This window comes from Echiichthys vipera (assembly GCF_963691815.1).
Source record: "Echiichthys vipera genome assembly, chromosome: 16".
In the NCBI taxonomy this organism is placed as follows: domain Eukaryota; kingdom Metazoa; phylum Chordata; class Actinopteri; order Perciformes; family Trachinidae; genus Echiichthys; species Echiichthys vipera.
The window spans coordinates 26691355-26707738 of record NC_139841.1 but is presented as its reverse complement, the minus strand read 5'-3'; the positions used below and the strand labels follow the sequence as shown (position 1 = coordinate 26707738).

Genomic DNA, 16384 nt, shown 5'->3' with positions numbered 1-16384 from the left:
GCATCTCGGCAGTGCCCAGGAGATGAACTGGCACCTCTCCAGCCACCAGTCCACACTCCATGCATGGTCCACACAGGGACTCTAACCGGCGACCCTCCGGTTCCCAGCCAAGTCACCTATGGACTGAGCTGCTGCTACCGCCCCTGGAATTTTACTCTTTGAAAAGCTGTACAAACGGTATTCCTGTATCCCTCTATTGCACACTACTCCCGTAAAAACAGGACTGGGATCCGGTAATAGTACTTCAAAAAGGTCGTTTAACGTCACAACGTAAAGAGCGGGTAGTTGACAGCCCTTGACATGTCAGCGCAGAGGCTTCAGGAGCCACAGAGATGCCAGCCGGAGAAGGAAAACGGGGGCAGAGCTGTGGACATTAACAATAGCATATTCATTCTGTCTGCGTCCTGCCAAACATGAGGTCCAAGCAAAAGGGCCCGTCCATGAAATTCACAATACCACAGCCATTGGACAGGGCCGATCAGGAATGAATGCTATTTGTCTTCACACAGAAGGAAACTAGTGTAAACAAGGCATCAACACCAGGACTACAAGCACGACCAAGGTTGGACTCAAACTAGCAAACCTCAGAAATACTTCACCTCAGACAGAAAGAATGTTTAGCATAGAGTTTCATGGAAGGCAGTCGTTATCCGACCTCCTCCTTGGACTATTATTAAAATATTCACATTTAAAAAGGTCTGGTCTCCATATTGTGAGAGGGTGATATTGAATTTTGGTGCGATGTGATGTGTGTTTGGTTTAAATGTGGATGCTAATGTGGTATAGGAAGAAGAAGAATGACTTTATTAGTCCCGCAAAGGGGAAATTCGATGTTTTCACTCTATTATTATTCATGTTACACACACACACGACCCGTAATACACACACATGCACAAGCAGGACCTATATACATGCAATTAATGGAGAGATGTCAGAGCGAGGGGGCTCTAGCAGTTAGGAGTTTGGTGGCTTGTTCAACAGCATCGAACCCAGTGCCCAGTAGATGAACTGGCCCCTCTCCAGACACCAGTCCACACAGGGACTCGAACCTACGACCCTCCAGTTCCCAGCCGAGTCACCTATAGACTGAGTATTTAGTACTTAGTATTTCTGCTATTAGTTTTAGGTAAACTCAATTGTTACAGTTAGAAATGTGATCATGTTGATGTTTAATCAGTGATGTTTTTAAGCTCAGGGGAGGATCTGAGGCCTATTGGCCGGTCGACCGCTTTATCCAATATCTCATCCACGATTGGATGGATTCACATGAACTTTGGTACAAATATTCACGATGTGGAGAGGATGAATCCTAATGACTCTGGTAACCAGTGACTTTTAAACTGTAGCGGCACTAGCAGGTCAAACTTTTCAATTATACTGTGAAATATCTCTCTACCATCTATAACATGGATTGGCAAAAACATTTATCCTCTGGGTTTTAAATGAGGAAAAATATGTTATGTAATATGTACGATAATGAACGCGGAGAAACAATTCATTTTTTAACCCAGATCACGTATGATATTTATCAATTTATAATAAAATAAAGTCACTGTTTGTCCTAAAAACAGTCGGACTATGAGGCTGTGAAAGTACATATTTGGAAAGACTACTCACCCCAGAGACACTTCAGTGACGGCTCGTTGAAGTTATGATGCCTGGATGTTTCTCACACGAGTCACAGGTCCTGGATCAATGGATCACTGATCACACACACACACGCAAACACACGATATTGTTAATAGTTGTTGCAGACAAAGTGACATATTGTGCGGGATGAGAGATAAAGTTCACTGAAAAACGAAGTGGTGCTACGACAAATGTAGTGTGACTCTTTAAATCGACAAACATCATACGTGTCATTTGTGGCACAATTCAAACGGGGTCTAAAAATCTGGTGTTTGGACCCGAAAGTTGTATTTTGAAAGGGTGTTATTTTAGACTTAAAGTGAAAGTCCGGCTTAAAATCATCCCGTGGTCTTTTTCGGCAAATATACTCATCAAATAAACCATAGAGACAGTTTTTTCGTGTAACAGCTATTAACAGAGAAATCCAGGAGAGTGGCTAACAGCCGGACGAGGCTAACAGTGATTAGCTCGGAGCAGCACGGTGAAGGCATTTAAAGGTCTTTTTTAACCACTAATACTGCTGAAAATAACAGCAAACCTCTGCAGCAGCATGAGAAGAGTCTCTACACACACACAACAAAGCAGCAACAACTTAGTTAGTGAAGCCAGAGTTTATTAAAAGAGTGTTTTGAAAGACTTTGGTGTTATTTTCAGCAGCATTAGTGGTTAAAAAAGCCATTTTAATGCCTTCACCGTGCTGCACTGAGCTAATCAGTGTTAGCCACATTCGGCTGTTAGCGTCTGCCCAGGAGATCTGGGTTAATAGTATAAGAAAATTGTCTGGATATGATGTGTATTTGCAAAAAAGACTTGATTTTACGCTGGAATTTCACTTTAAAGACCAGATTGTCAGTTCAATTTTATTTAAAGTGCCAAATCACAAAAGTTATCTCAAGACACTTTACATATAGAGTAGGTAAAGACCACCGTCTATGACTTATTCATGATTTACAGAGACCCAACAATTCCTCCATGAGCAGCAACAAGTCACACTCTTTAATAATAATTATATACAGCATTTATCCAGCAATCTTGTGCAAACAGTGGCGTGTTTTTTTTAACTTCTGGTGTCTCGACGCCATGAACGTGCCAGAAAACACGGTTGTAAAACAGTTTTTCTCCATTTACTCTTGTTTGTGTACGTGTCCTGCAACCTTATCGCTTCAGTTTCTCGATCACAACCCACAAAAGGATGCTCCTCTTCAGTTCCAGCTCAGTAAGTCCTTCCTGCTTCTGAACAGGCGACTGCAGATTCTGCTTTCTAGAAACACTCGAGGTTTCGACCAAAGCGCACAACGTCATCAAAGTTGGAACTGTTCGACCGGCTCAGACATGATCTGACCCTCGACGATGGCCTTCAAAGACACAACCCGCGGGGGCGCAGCAACACTGTATGTGATGTCCTATCCTAGATTACCAGATCGCACTGCGACCGTGTTGACCTCAGTGTCTCTTTTTCAGTGTGACTACATGTTTTAGCTGAACCACATTGATGTGATAAGAAGAACCGAAGTGCAAAACTTACTCTCTGCTCCATTTACTCCGGTGCATACATGACAGGGTCCTCGTGCATGCTCCTGGAGAGCTGCTGCCCTGCATGTTTGGGGTTTCCCTGTATGCTCCCACACACCTGATGGTAATGATCTGCTCGTTATCAGGCAGCAGGAGCTCGTCAAGGGAATCAGGCGTGGTGGAGAGGTGGTTCTCAAACGTACCTACTGACCATCATAAAATACTCTTCCTGTTAGAAAAACAACACCTATATAAAGAAGTCTGATGCAGCGCTGCACCATCAGTTTCTGATCTACAAAAACAACACGTTACATTTCATTTCAGGGTTCTTGTGCATCTTCCCAGGTCAAATTCAAGCACTTAAAGCACTTTTAAGGTCCATTTTCAAGCTTTTCCAGCACCTCAGGACTGTGATAAATTACATATATCTACGAAAACATATTGAAAATGATTGTTTCACCTTTTTTATCCTACAAGAAGTGATGGGCAACTGTGGCTCAGAGGAAGAGTGGATCTTCCTCCATTCGAGAGATTGGCGGTACGATCCCCAGCTCCCCCGGTCCGGAAGTGTCCTTGGGCCCCAAATTGCTCCCCGTGCTGCGCATGGGTGTGTGAATGGTTAGATTAGATGGTCTGTATATGTCCACTGCCATCAGTGTGAATGTCGGTGTGAACGGGTGAATGTGACAAACACTGTTAAAGCACCTTGAGGAGTCAGAAGACTAGAAAGGCGCTTTATAAGTTCAAGTCCATTTAACATCTGCTGATTTCTTCATAAAACTACCTCAAATGAATCGTGGTGCCGTTCAAACACACTGTGTGAGTTTCGTCAACGTCGTGAGTTAACGACACCCACGTTTGATTCACCAAAACCTCGAGCGCACTCCATGAACGGCTTATTTTTAGCACGTTCATGCACAACACTGACTAGATCCGCTAATGCTTAAGCTGTAGCAACTTCACAAGCTGGTGACGTGGTGGTTGCGTGTGTTTTCTGCCCCCTAGTGCCCCAAAAAATCCAGTTATACAGCTTTAACGTAACTGTAGATTGACACAAAAATAAACTGAGCTATGAGAAAGTTTCCAGACAGGTTATAAAGAGCCTTGTTTTTATCTCAATGTGACTGTGGAGCAGAGTGGAATCACTCACTCGTTGTCTGTCTGCGCTACTTTATCATCGTAAAGACAAGGACAAACGTAGACATCGCCCTACACCTTGAAACAGGACTTTGTTTTCTTTAGATTACGATTGATTGATGGATTTCTACTCCAGTCAATTAATAAAATTGCTTGCAAGCAGATCATTTAGTCCTCACAGCCACTTTTTCGCTGTAATGAGAGCACGAGGAGATTACATAAAGGACGACTAACACACACGCTATGAAGTAGGATTTATTCCTCCATAAACCACATTGTTCCCGCAATACATAAACACAATTACAAGCCCTTAAAGAGGGTCCACATTACAGCGAAACCATCAAGGTTGCTGTCAAACCTCCGACGTGGACGTCCTCGATACGTCCGAGCGTTGGACAAAGATTCACCTTTACCTCGTCGAGAGTGAAGGACATGTGGGCTATGAAATGGAGACAGAGGCGGCATCACAATGTAGCCCAACGGAGTAATAACCGTGAGCCCTGCAGCCCTCTGTGCTGCGACTACAGCCCCATTATCATCTGTCCTCATTAGCTTTCTGTCATTTATTAGTTGTGGGCAGTTGGAGCAGAAGGGGCTAAATCACGACGTAATTCATTCTTGATGGATTTCATAATGCTCTCCAGAGAGAGGATGTCCTTAAGTATGCTGCAGACGTACAGCGTGATGTTCACGAGCACCATCCACCCAAATGATGACACTCACATACACACACGATATTATTCAGCCTCATCCCAAACCAAGCAGAAGCTTTTGGCTTTACTCCATTGGCCTAAGTGATTGGCTATTGATTTTTTATACACTTAATCCATTTATCCGCTGTCTTTCCCGCTGACAGAGGACAGAGTGGGAAGAAATCCCTTAAAGGTGACCCGGCTACCTGCTGAACCTCTACACACACGGAGCCTGAAGAGTTAAAGTCTGATTATGGCGCAAAATCGGGACTTAAATACATCAAATAAGCCATTGAGACAGTTTTTTTTCATTTAACAACTATTAACGGAGAAATCCAGGAGTGTCGCTAACAGCCGGACGTGGCTAACAGTGATTAGCTCGGGGCAGTACGGTGAAGGCATTCAAAGGTCTTTTTTAACCACTAATGCTGCTGAAAATAACAGCAAACCTCTGCAGCAGCATGAGAAGAGTCCCTACACACAAAACAAAGCACCAATGGGCTCCTTCCTTTGGGATTGACTTTGGTAATCCACTTGAATGGACTTTACTATGAGAGGAGCTGGTACAGGGGCCAGTAGGTAAGTCTTTAAAACACTCTTTTAATAAACTCTGGGTTCACTAACTACGCTGTTGTTGCTTTGTTTTGTGTGTAGGGACTCTTCTCATGCTGGGATGATTTTACTTTAAAGCATCAGTATGCTTGAAACTCCCTGCTGTACTTTGACAGGTACGCCCACTTCACGCAGCGATTGGCCAGGTGAGAAGGCTTTAAATCAATTTTTTTTATTCTTCGCTAATTGTGCACCATTAAACCATATATTGAATAAAAAATGGACGTAGAATACCCATCGAGGTCTGTTCTCTCAAGTTGATCCAATCGTCCTTGCCTACGTGAGTCTCCATCTTATCAGACTTTGACTCCGCCTCATTTCCTCTGACCAAAAATGGCATGTATGTGACGTTGGTGGGAGGGAAGTCGCTGGGGCGGGGGCTTGGTACATGGGAACTTCTTCGTTTGTAGGGTACCCCCGTCTTTGCAGATTAAAGACTCATCTATTCAATTCAGCTTTATTCATAGTTCCAAATCATAACAAAAGTTATCTCAGGACACTTCGAGGTCGAAGGTCGAGGTAGAATCCCAGAGATGCAAGGCAACTATGATGATCCCTCTCACCTCTTTCTGAGCAGTCACTTAGGAGAGCTAACTAAGAAGCACTGTTCTGTTTAAATGCACTAAATATACGTATGTTTGGGTACGGCCTGTGTGTGCAGCGCTAGTGTTTGGTTCACAGCTGATATGGAAAGTACAGAACTCTTGACACTGGAGGGAAACAGCTTTGAAAGAGGCCACGGTTTCACAGCTGAAGCGTTTTCTCTTCACTTCATCTTTGAAGGTATGACGGGGAAAAAACACGTCCTCCCTGTAGATGATGGGGATGCGGTGGCGGTTGCCCTCACCTCCCGGGTCTTTGATCTTGCCCGTGGAAGTTCAATCTGGGCCTCAGCTGTGGGAAAGAGCGGCGGGGCTTAACGGGACGGAGCCCAAACAGAGCCCAGGAGATAGCAGGTGCTGGAGCTGTGACCTTCCCATCCCAGGCCAGCATTCCTGGCTGTCAGACCCCCCAGGTCCGTGCTTGCACTGTCTCCACCCACACCATCTGGAGCTGTTTGTCCTGCTGCGCCGTGTTCAAATGGAAGAGTGTCCAAAAACGCTTCAAGCACTCATCGACGACACCGCGGTACCACAGCGACTTTGATTAAGAAGGATAAACGCTTAGGGAGCTATGTCGTTTGTCGCTACGCTAATCCTCACACCTCCCCGCTGGAGAACAAGTACAACAGCCACTCAAACTTCAATGCAGCGTTGTCAGATTGTAGTGTCTGATATACTGAAAACATGTATTTTAGCACGATCGTGTTTAGTTTTCGTGCATCCTCGTGATCGTTCATATTTCGTTGGCGCATCATGCACACCTCTGTTATGTCATGCAACTTGTGAGGAATACATTTAAAAGTGATCTACTCGAAATACTGCAGAGAAAGTTCCCCAACTCTTCAAATATCAACGTTTGGGACGGCCCCAGACACCATCGCACAAGGCCCTTACATGCACTAAGCCAACACACACACACACACACACACACACACACACACACACACGCACACACGCAGGGAGAGGGACTTCATTCTCTGCTCAGGGTGTCGTTGCTCCACTTTACATAGAAAATAGTTGTTTGCTGCTCTATTAATGTTCTGAATATCACGTACAGCCCCTTTAATTGCCGATAAGCAACAGCAATGGCTTCTCTCACTGTCAGTATAGTTTCCATTTGAAGTGCAGAATCCCAGAGAAGTGGAGAAATCTGTTCCCAATCCTCTCTACACCTCTTATCACGAGCGGCCTGTGAGCTCCGTGTACCGGGAAACCACCCCGTCACTTATTCAGCCAAATACACGTCGCTATGTGAGGGGGACTAATATTACCCCCTCAGCTAATAACAGAAAACATACTGTTGAGTGTGTTGAGAGTTAATTTTCTCTCGTCTTAAGTTTGAAAATGAGCCGTTGACCATTAGCACCATCTGTCTTGACAATTCTGACCTTTGAGTGGATGGAGAGCCCAGTTCTTTATTCCGAGTGTGACGCTGGCTCCTGCTGCCTGCCTAAATAAAAACATTTATCAAAGCTGCAGTCGGCAAGTCTGGCAGATTGAGGCCCTGCTTACATGACAATGCTCCCGGGTGAAAACGACAAAATATTTCATTAGTTGTGCCTTTCGTTAAGACAGAGACGGCGTTTTGAGGCTTAAAAAACGCAAAAAAAGGTAAAAGAGTGGAAATCTTAAAAACGCTCCACTGTTGTGTTTGCTTGTAAAGGTAAAAACACTAAAGTGAGCTCTGATCTGCTCCAGCGTTGTGTTTGCGTGTAAAGGTAAAAACACTAAAGTGAGCTCTGATCTGCTCCAGCGTTGTGTTTGCGTGTAAAGGTAAAAACACTAAAGTGAGCTCTGATCTGCTCCAGCGTTGTGTTTGCGTGTAAAGGTAAAAACACTAAAGTGAGCTCTGATCTGCTCCAGCGTTGTGTTTGCGTGTAAAGGTAAAAACACTAAAGTGAGCTCTGATCTGCTCACGCTTGCTCTCGTGGCGTACGTGTTTCCGTAACATCCGTGTGCAGAGTTCAGGTAAACAACAACAAACATGTGGGACTGTTTCCATCAGTGGGACGTTCAAGTGTCCTGGGTGGAGCCGAGGAGGTGGGAGGCTGCAGACCGTGCTGCAGATCCCTGTCACACTGTACGGCGTCCTGCTTCTCCGCTGTTAGGGAGAGAAGGGGAAGGACGTTTCTACGCATGCACCAGATCTGGGTGCTGTCCACCTAGACACCTGACGTGCAGACTACATCGAATTTCACACACTTTTGCGTCACCGTATGCGAAGACGCTCGTCTAAATGCGGAGTAAAAAGTGAGAACGCAACAGCACTTTTGCTTTTCCTTTCTTGATTGTCTTTGTCTAAACATTGCCTCCGTCAAATTTCAAATGTTTAAAACTCTCACGGCCCTCCCCACTACCACCGCGCTCCTCCGCACCCTCCCATCGAACGCTCGTCAGTGCAATGAGAGAAGACACGGCCGCGTTCACAGGAATCTGGTCGCCGTGCACGTGTCTTCTCTCATCAGACAGAGGTAGGCTGGCTGACTTACTCATAGATAGCAACTGCTAACATCATTTAGCGTATGCCTAGCATGAAGCGTGTGCCTGTGATATTGTAACATGCGTGAGGGGCGAGGGGGGATCTGTGGCGTGTGCATGAACTGTGAACTGTGCTGAGTGGACAGGATGACACGGGCCCAGTGGATTTTTGTCAAAACAAACAACAGACTCTAGCACGTAGAGGCGTGTTTCTTATTCTAAAACTGGCTGATTTATGTTGTTCTATGGGAGCATAGTGTCGGTTTCAGTGAATACGATCAAAGAAATCTTGCCGACTGCACGTTTAAGCTAACCCGTGAAGCCGCATCACAACCCTGCGTAACAATGTGTTGTCTTGAAGTTGACATCGCTTTAATCGGCTCATCATCTCGAGGCCTCCTGGATCACTTCAGACACGCACAGTATCCAGGGAACATTTTACGATCCTTAAGGAAAAACCTGTTCAATGTACAATGAGCTATCGTTGACGTATGTGCGCGTATGTCCACCTCAGGGCTGTCAGGTCATCTGTAGATGAACTCCATCACCTTCCCCCCTTTTTTCCTTCCTCAGCTCTGCAGGTTTGGGACTATAGTGTAATCACAGACCCCTGCAGACGAGGCCGGTGCGGGAGACAGAAGCTGGGCCAGACGTACAGGTATTCTAAACTGGTTACATTAGAGCAAACACGCCATCTGTCTCCCTCTGTAATTGGACACTGTGGATTAGAAGGAGACGGCGGTCTTTCCCAGCCAAGTGGGCTAGTTACTGTTTATTTGGAATTAATTACCAAGGAGAGTGGAAACCTCACATTTCCCAAAGAGTGAATCCAGACACTTGAGGCCGGGATGAGAGGAAGGTAGAGTGCCATACAGAAAGCTATGGCAACCGAGCCGGGACAGTGGGACGCTGCGCTCTCAGAATAGCTGACGTTAATTGTGTTTGAATGGCAGATGATGATGCAGCCCGCGTGTCAGAGTTAGGTAGATAAGGACAAAAGCTTTTTTTATTTTTTTCCAAAACGTTGCCCTCCTTCTCCGGTTCGCTCACCCTCAAACCGGGGCATCGAATGAATGGATGTCTTCAGCGGTGGTAACGGGTATCCTGGTGCGATGCCATTAGCTGTTCTCATGCCGCGGGTGCTTTCCAAGAGCTGAGAGAAAGGACAAGAGTATATATCTCCTGAAGCCTGTGAGAACGGAGCATCCACCCTGGCAGCGACACCTCTCATTTGATCCCCGGCTTTTTTTTTTTTTGTTCCTCTCACGGGGATCACTGTGTACGCCGCAGGAGAAGTGGCGCGCGGACGTGTCTCGAGGGGTGTTGGTGGCCAGGGGGAGGGGAAAAAAGAATCTGCTAACACACAGTCTCTTTAAAAGCTGCTCTTTTTTTTATTATTGTATCTACTTTTTAAAAAAAAGGGCTGGTGAAGGGCTGCATCACTGCATTTTTTTTTCACTATGCTAAAGTTTCAGTTTGCATGCAGTGAAATAAATGTACAGGTGAGACAACGCAATAAATTAGCATATAATTTACATTTGAAAAAAAAGAAAAAAATTAGTAACAGTGTACCAACATTAATACTGAATATAAAATATACGCAACCGATCACATGATGCTTTTCATTTCTCTTGCACGTTAGGTACAGGTGTAAGCAATGTGACATTCAAACATCCAAGTTCACAGCAATATGAGTACCAGTTTGAGTGATTTCACTTCTCTTGTTTTGTTCCGGAGGCTCCGCGTCCCTCCGCGTCCCCCGCAGCCCGCGGATGAGTTAGTCCGAGCAGTTTGAAATCGAACGGATCGTTCCAAACGCTTTCTCAGCATCCACTGTCCTTTCCCCCCCCCCCGACAACGGCCTCGTTCGAGGTTCGGTAACCGATAAAAAACCAACAAAATCTGCTCGACATTGTCATACTGAAGGTGGCTACGAAAAAGTAGCAGCAGCAAAATTAGAAATTAGTTGTTAACAGCTTCAATGAGATTCTTGCACACTCCTTTATATTGTCTTTTCAGATTTCCCCTCACACTCCCGCTGTACCTCCACAACAGAGAGCGTGACGGTTCCCTTTCACGACCCCGAGCACGAGCAGCGGTGTCACCTGGGTTCAGTCGGTCACAGCCTGGTGAGTGTCCATTTTTTTTGTTGGTAGCGCGAACAACAATACACGGTTAACAATGAAAATTCCCAGTGTGAGGTATAAACAGATACAAACAAAAAAACAATAACATGACCAGCATTTACCAACAGAGATATTGACAAGGATATTATTTCATATTGTTTGGATCCAGCCTCACTTTTAAGCACGCCGGAGGGTTGAATGGAAGCACCCACTTGATAGCACCAGGAGCCTGGGAAGGCCGTAACCTTCGGAGCGGAGCAGGAGGAAGAGAAGAGGTAAACACAGTACTCCATGGAAATAAAAAATAAAATAAAAGAGGGGGGAAAGCACCATTGAGTTGGCTGTTTTTGTCTCCAGGGACAAAGATGATGAGAGGAAACGGGTAAGAGTAACTTTATCAGGAGGGGGGGATGTCTGACGCCCAAATACGTGGTCTGGCAACAAATCCGTAATGAAGTGTTATGTGTGTATTTTTCAACAGTTTAAAGGAACCGTAAAGACGTTTTGGAATAGGGGAATATTCATTTTCTTGCTGAGGAACAAAGTAGATGAGAAGATTGATCACGTTTGTACGTTAAACATGAAACCAGAGACGGCTAGCTTAGCGTTAAAACTGGGAACACGGGGGTGGGAGGGGATACCAAGCTCTGATATTCACTAACTAACGTGTTTTATGTTGTTTGTTTAATCGGTCATAGTTTACGTGAAGTCGTAATCCGTCAGATTTGAGAGACGTAGTTTCTAGCGGCCTCTGTGGCGGTGAGATGTAACTGCATGTGAGCCTGTACTTCCAGAGCCTCCATCTTGTCACGTTCACGGTCACTACGTGTGCTGACACATTCACCTCTCTACTTCCTGTCCTTCCCCTATATGTTCCCCTCTTAAACCCCCCCACACACTCACACACACACACACACACACACACACACACACACACACACACACACACACACACACACACACACACACACACACACACACACACACACACACACACAAACAAACAAACAAACAGACACACACACATACACGTTCCTACTACTCTTCTGCCCTTACGACAAGCCTGACTCAGAAGATGGAAGATCCCGATTTCAGATTACAAGTGAACGCAGCGTCACAAACATGGCGTCGTGTCTCCACAGACACACAGACGTGAAAACTCAGCAAAGAGGCAACAAGTGCTTTCATTAGTGGGTCACATGATGAGTCACCATTGTTTTAACTCAACTGTGATAGAGAGGAACTGAACAGACACTAAACTAGATGAACATCTAACGGCTTATATCTTTAATTCTTGACCCGAAACGAACAGAGCCGGGCTGTGAATTTGGGAATCTGGGAATTTGGGCCTAGTGGTCTGCGTGGGGTATTGCAAATTCAGCAATCATCACCAAAAGCATCTCTACAAACACAATCATTTGACATTTTCTGCCTGAAATGACTTAAATATTTAGAATTTGATCTTTTCAAGAGCAGTTCCTTTTGACGGATTAAAGAAATGAGATGGTGACGTGTTGGTTAGCGAGCGTGAGAGGTGCTGACAGGTGGACGTTTCCCCCCTGCCACCTGTCTTTATGCGAAGCTAAGCTAAGCTAAGCTAAGCCTCATATCTCTACAACGCTGTGCTAGCCGTTTTTTGAACACATCTGCGTAAAAAACCCAACTGCTCTCCGATCCGTCCAAAGGTGTGTCACTGGAGAAAGCAGTGATCGTAAAAGGTGGTTTGTCTTGTTGCTAAACTCAGCGTTTGGACGTGGAAATAACACTTTGAGAGGGTGTTACGTGACATCAGGTTGACGTCTGATCAAACTTCTCGTCTACCTCTCGGCGCGAAAAGCAAAATGTCGAACTCGTCCTTTCAGCGCTGAAACCATGACTCTTTACTTTGCTGCTGAAATAAAAAAATACCACAACGTTCTTGATGAAATACTCATCCAGCTTCCAGGAGTAAGGAATAGTGACTGCACTGTGATATGCTCCTTCAAAATGAATCCTTCAAAAGTGAACTGAACGGTTTCGTAAAGGCCAGCTTGGTTATCGTGTTTCCTGCGGCCCAGGCACCGACTTAATGTCTCCGTACTACTTTGGACTGTAGCGCGAGCGGGTGAGCTTTCATTGAAGTGTTATAGGAACTAAGGCACCTGTCTGGGGAAAGAAAAGGTGATTTTAAAAATGTGGTGTTTTCTGCTCCTGGATTAACATCATATATAATATACTAATCCTTACGGTATATAAGGGTTTAACGTATGTTACAGTATGTAATATTTTCATTCCAGCACAGAGACGTTGAATATTCAATCACATTACATTCCTTTTCCGAGACAGTAGGCTATGATCTGACACCGACATGATCACAGGACAATATCCCAGCTCTGTTTGGAATTGTACAATAAATATACAGTACACTGATGGGGTTTCTCTGTCGTATCCGAGCGGCGAATTGGCAAAGTATTTACACGAAAAAGTGCACCGAAGCCCATAAAAGTCTGCCCGCCAATAGCACCATCACAGTCGTCCCGAAGGACAGGAGTCCGACACTTTCAACTGCCATCCCCCGGCTCTCTTCGGGGCGAGGGGTCGTCCCCTCCGTCCCCTCCGTCCCCTCCTTCCGTCCGTCCCCGGGGGGTGACACCCTCCGTGAGCGACGTGTCCAGCACTTTGGATTCATAAAACAACAAAGGAAGACTAACAATGATATCAATAATTATTATTATAATAAAAATAACATCACCAACGGATAATCTCCCGAGTTCCACTTCACAGAAGTGAAATTTTAAAAACAGTTTGTGTCAGCGTTACGGGCTGAGCAGTGGTTTGGAGGGCGGGAGGACCGGGTTCGATAAACAGGGAGATCCTTACTTCTCTCCCCCTCTTTCGCCAGCGTCCGTCTCTCTGCGTCCGCCTTCCACTGGTCCAGAGGTTTGTTTTTGTTTCAGTCTGCCCCGTTTTCTTCTTCTTCTCTCCCTTTCAGTGCCGTATCCCTCCGTCTTTCTCGCCTTTCCCTCGCTCTTTCTCTCTCTCGCTCCGTCCCGCTCTCGTGCTCCGAGGGTCAGTGGCCCTGGCAGGTCTTGCAGCACATCTGTCTGAAGTACGCGCGGCTGCAGAACTTGAACTTCAGTACCAGCGGGCAGTAGGCCACTTTGTTCACATCTTTGCACTCTACGGAGAGAAAAGAAGAGAGGGAGCAACTGTTATACATTTTTAAACCAGAAGGCCAAGACTCAGTACACTCTGAGGTCGTACTCACACTGTCCTTTTGGCCGGGGCCAAAACCGGTTTTTCAGCTAAAGCCTAGTACCTTTAAGCAGTGTGAGTGCACCCGCTCCGCGCACAACTGCGGCCTTGAAAGAGGTGGGCTTTAGCGGAGCCGTTTGCACATGTACGAGCACGAGCGTGCGCACGTGTACGAGCACGAGCACGAGCCCTACGGCAGTAGCGTTATGTCCGCCTGTTCGGACATGTAAATAGAAGGACGGACCATGCGCGGACATTTAACAACAACAACAATGGCGGTGAAAGGTTCACGTTGGTGTGATGCGGAGGTGGAGTGTTTACTGCAGATTTGGTCGGATGAAAAGATTCAAAAACAGTCGACAAGACGCACAAAAACTCCGAGGTCTGTGGAAAGATTTGTAAACAAAGCCACACACGCGCGATCAATGCGTGTGACGTGTTACGACGTGATGGCGTATGGACAGCAAGAAGCATTGGCCGGCCCTGGCAGTGTGAGTACAAACGGGGCTGGGGCGCGGGGGGGAGAGGGAGGGGGGACAAGTACCCTAAAGCCCGGGTCGCGGTACGGAAGGACAGTGTGAGTGCGCCCTGAAATGTAAAGGGTTCTTCCTCGGCCCATGCTTCACACTTCCACGCAGTTTCATGAAGATCACGCCTGTGGTTTATCTGTAATCACGTCGACAAAGCAAACTGAAAACCAGGCTCACCGTATATATTATATCATATATACTGTATATAACTACGAACAGTTACGCTCTGTCATTTGTGTATAATCCACTTTTTATCAACCTGACTCCTCCAGATGGATGGATTGTCATTGTCTCAGCAGATCCATCTGGGAACTCTGGGTTGGAGAACTTTTGGGAAGGGGCGAAAATCCTGGTTTCTGATTGGATAAACCACCTGTCTGTCACCAACATACGGGCCAAACCAACCAATCAGATGACTGAAGCGTGTGACGTACTAACGGCTTCGAGGCAAAGCTCAGAAAGTAAACAACATGTGGGTAAAGGAGATTTTCCCTTTGTGTTTAACGTGAATTTACGGATCAAAGGCCCAATTTCAGGAGCCCAGTCCATATTCAACAGAAGGATCCAGAGAACAAAGAGTTAGTGAGCGGCTTGCTCCATAGCTGCTCATCTCATCCGCGGAAGCCTCCATGTTGTTTACACTCAACAGTTGTTCTCGCTTCGTCACTTAAATCCACCTCTAAACCAACGCTGATTGGCAAACAGCTCCGAACTTTCTCCGTCGCACAAAACCAGACTGCGAGTAAAGTTCAATGCAGCTCAGAGATCAGGATGATCCCAAGAGGCTACTTATTTATTACAGTAGCAATTACGGCAATTAGCGAAGAGGGAAATCAGGTGAGGTAGTAAAAGACCGCTAAACTCCACGAGAGGGGAGGGGTTATGGGCGGGCATTGTGAGGAAATATACATTTTCAAAGGAGTTTGTCCCACTTAAAAGTTATTTTTTCCCATTTAAGTTGCTCATTCTGCGTGAATCTTACACCAAAAAGTATTTACTTCTGAACACGTGGTCGTGATTGTTACCCTGGGAACCATAATTCCTCGTGGAGCAGTGAGACTTTTAATACAAAACAACAGTCGTGTTTCACAAATAAAGGAAAGTGTTTTTTTCCGCTACCTTCGATTAGGAACTACAGTCGAAACTTGGGAATCTCAGGACAGGTTACTTTCTCTTCCACATGGTTAGAGGAGTCTTTAAATGATCCTGGAAATACCTTCAGGGAAGTTGTAAGTGCTTTAAAACGAAACCCTCTGGGTGGATGCTACGCGCTGTGACTCACAGAATACGCCAGAGGCACAAACTGGGGCCAACCTGCTGCATACGGCCGGTGCATCTCCCTCAGGCCTCCACTGAATCAAACTCTGCAGCTATACTTGGAACGCAGAGGCTGAGACAGATCCTGGCCTCGTTCGCTAACTGGGCTTCCTGCCATCCACACTCTCACACTCACACATATACACACACACACACACACACACACACACACGCGCGCACACACACAAACTGCTTGCTGGATGCCGGAGAGTGCTCTAAATGCCTTATCACGATCAGAGTGTCTTCCCTTATTAGGCTTTGGCCCCTGCCTCTGCAGAGCCAAATGAAACGAGACGTTGCCTCACTGCTGTCCGTAAAGCAACAATTAGCCTACAGCTAATCCCATTAGCCAGCCTGTAAACGCTGCTCACGTTTTCCATTCAGGCTAATCGAAAGGCCCTTCTCTATGTATCTGAACAGCCATCCATCATGTGTAAGTGTATATGGAGCTGTTTCGCTTTGACTGCGAGCCAGCCCCACTGGAAAGATTAATGTAGCTGGCAAAGTGCGGAGGA

General features: G+C 45.9%; 1 protein-coding gene across 3 annotated transcripts in view; it reads right to left on the bottom strand.

The window, feature by feature from the left end:
* Positions 1–13837: 13837 nt before the first annotated feature.
* The window catches only part of adamts6 (ADAM metallopeptidase with thrombospondin type 1 motif, 6), a gene marked incomplete at both ends in the record, with an annotated part of 65741 nt that continues 63194 nt past the window's right edge, over positions 13838–16384 (bottom strand). For all 3 annotated transcript variants that reach the window (XM_083929468.1, XM_083929469.1, XM_083929467.1), the window contains one exon: positions 13838–13947. In XM_083929468.1, coding sequence (XP_083785594.1) covers positions 13838–13947 — 110 coding nt within the window. The remainder of the gene's footprint in view (positions 13948–16384) is intronic.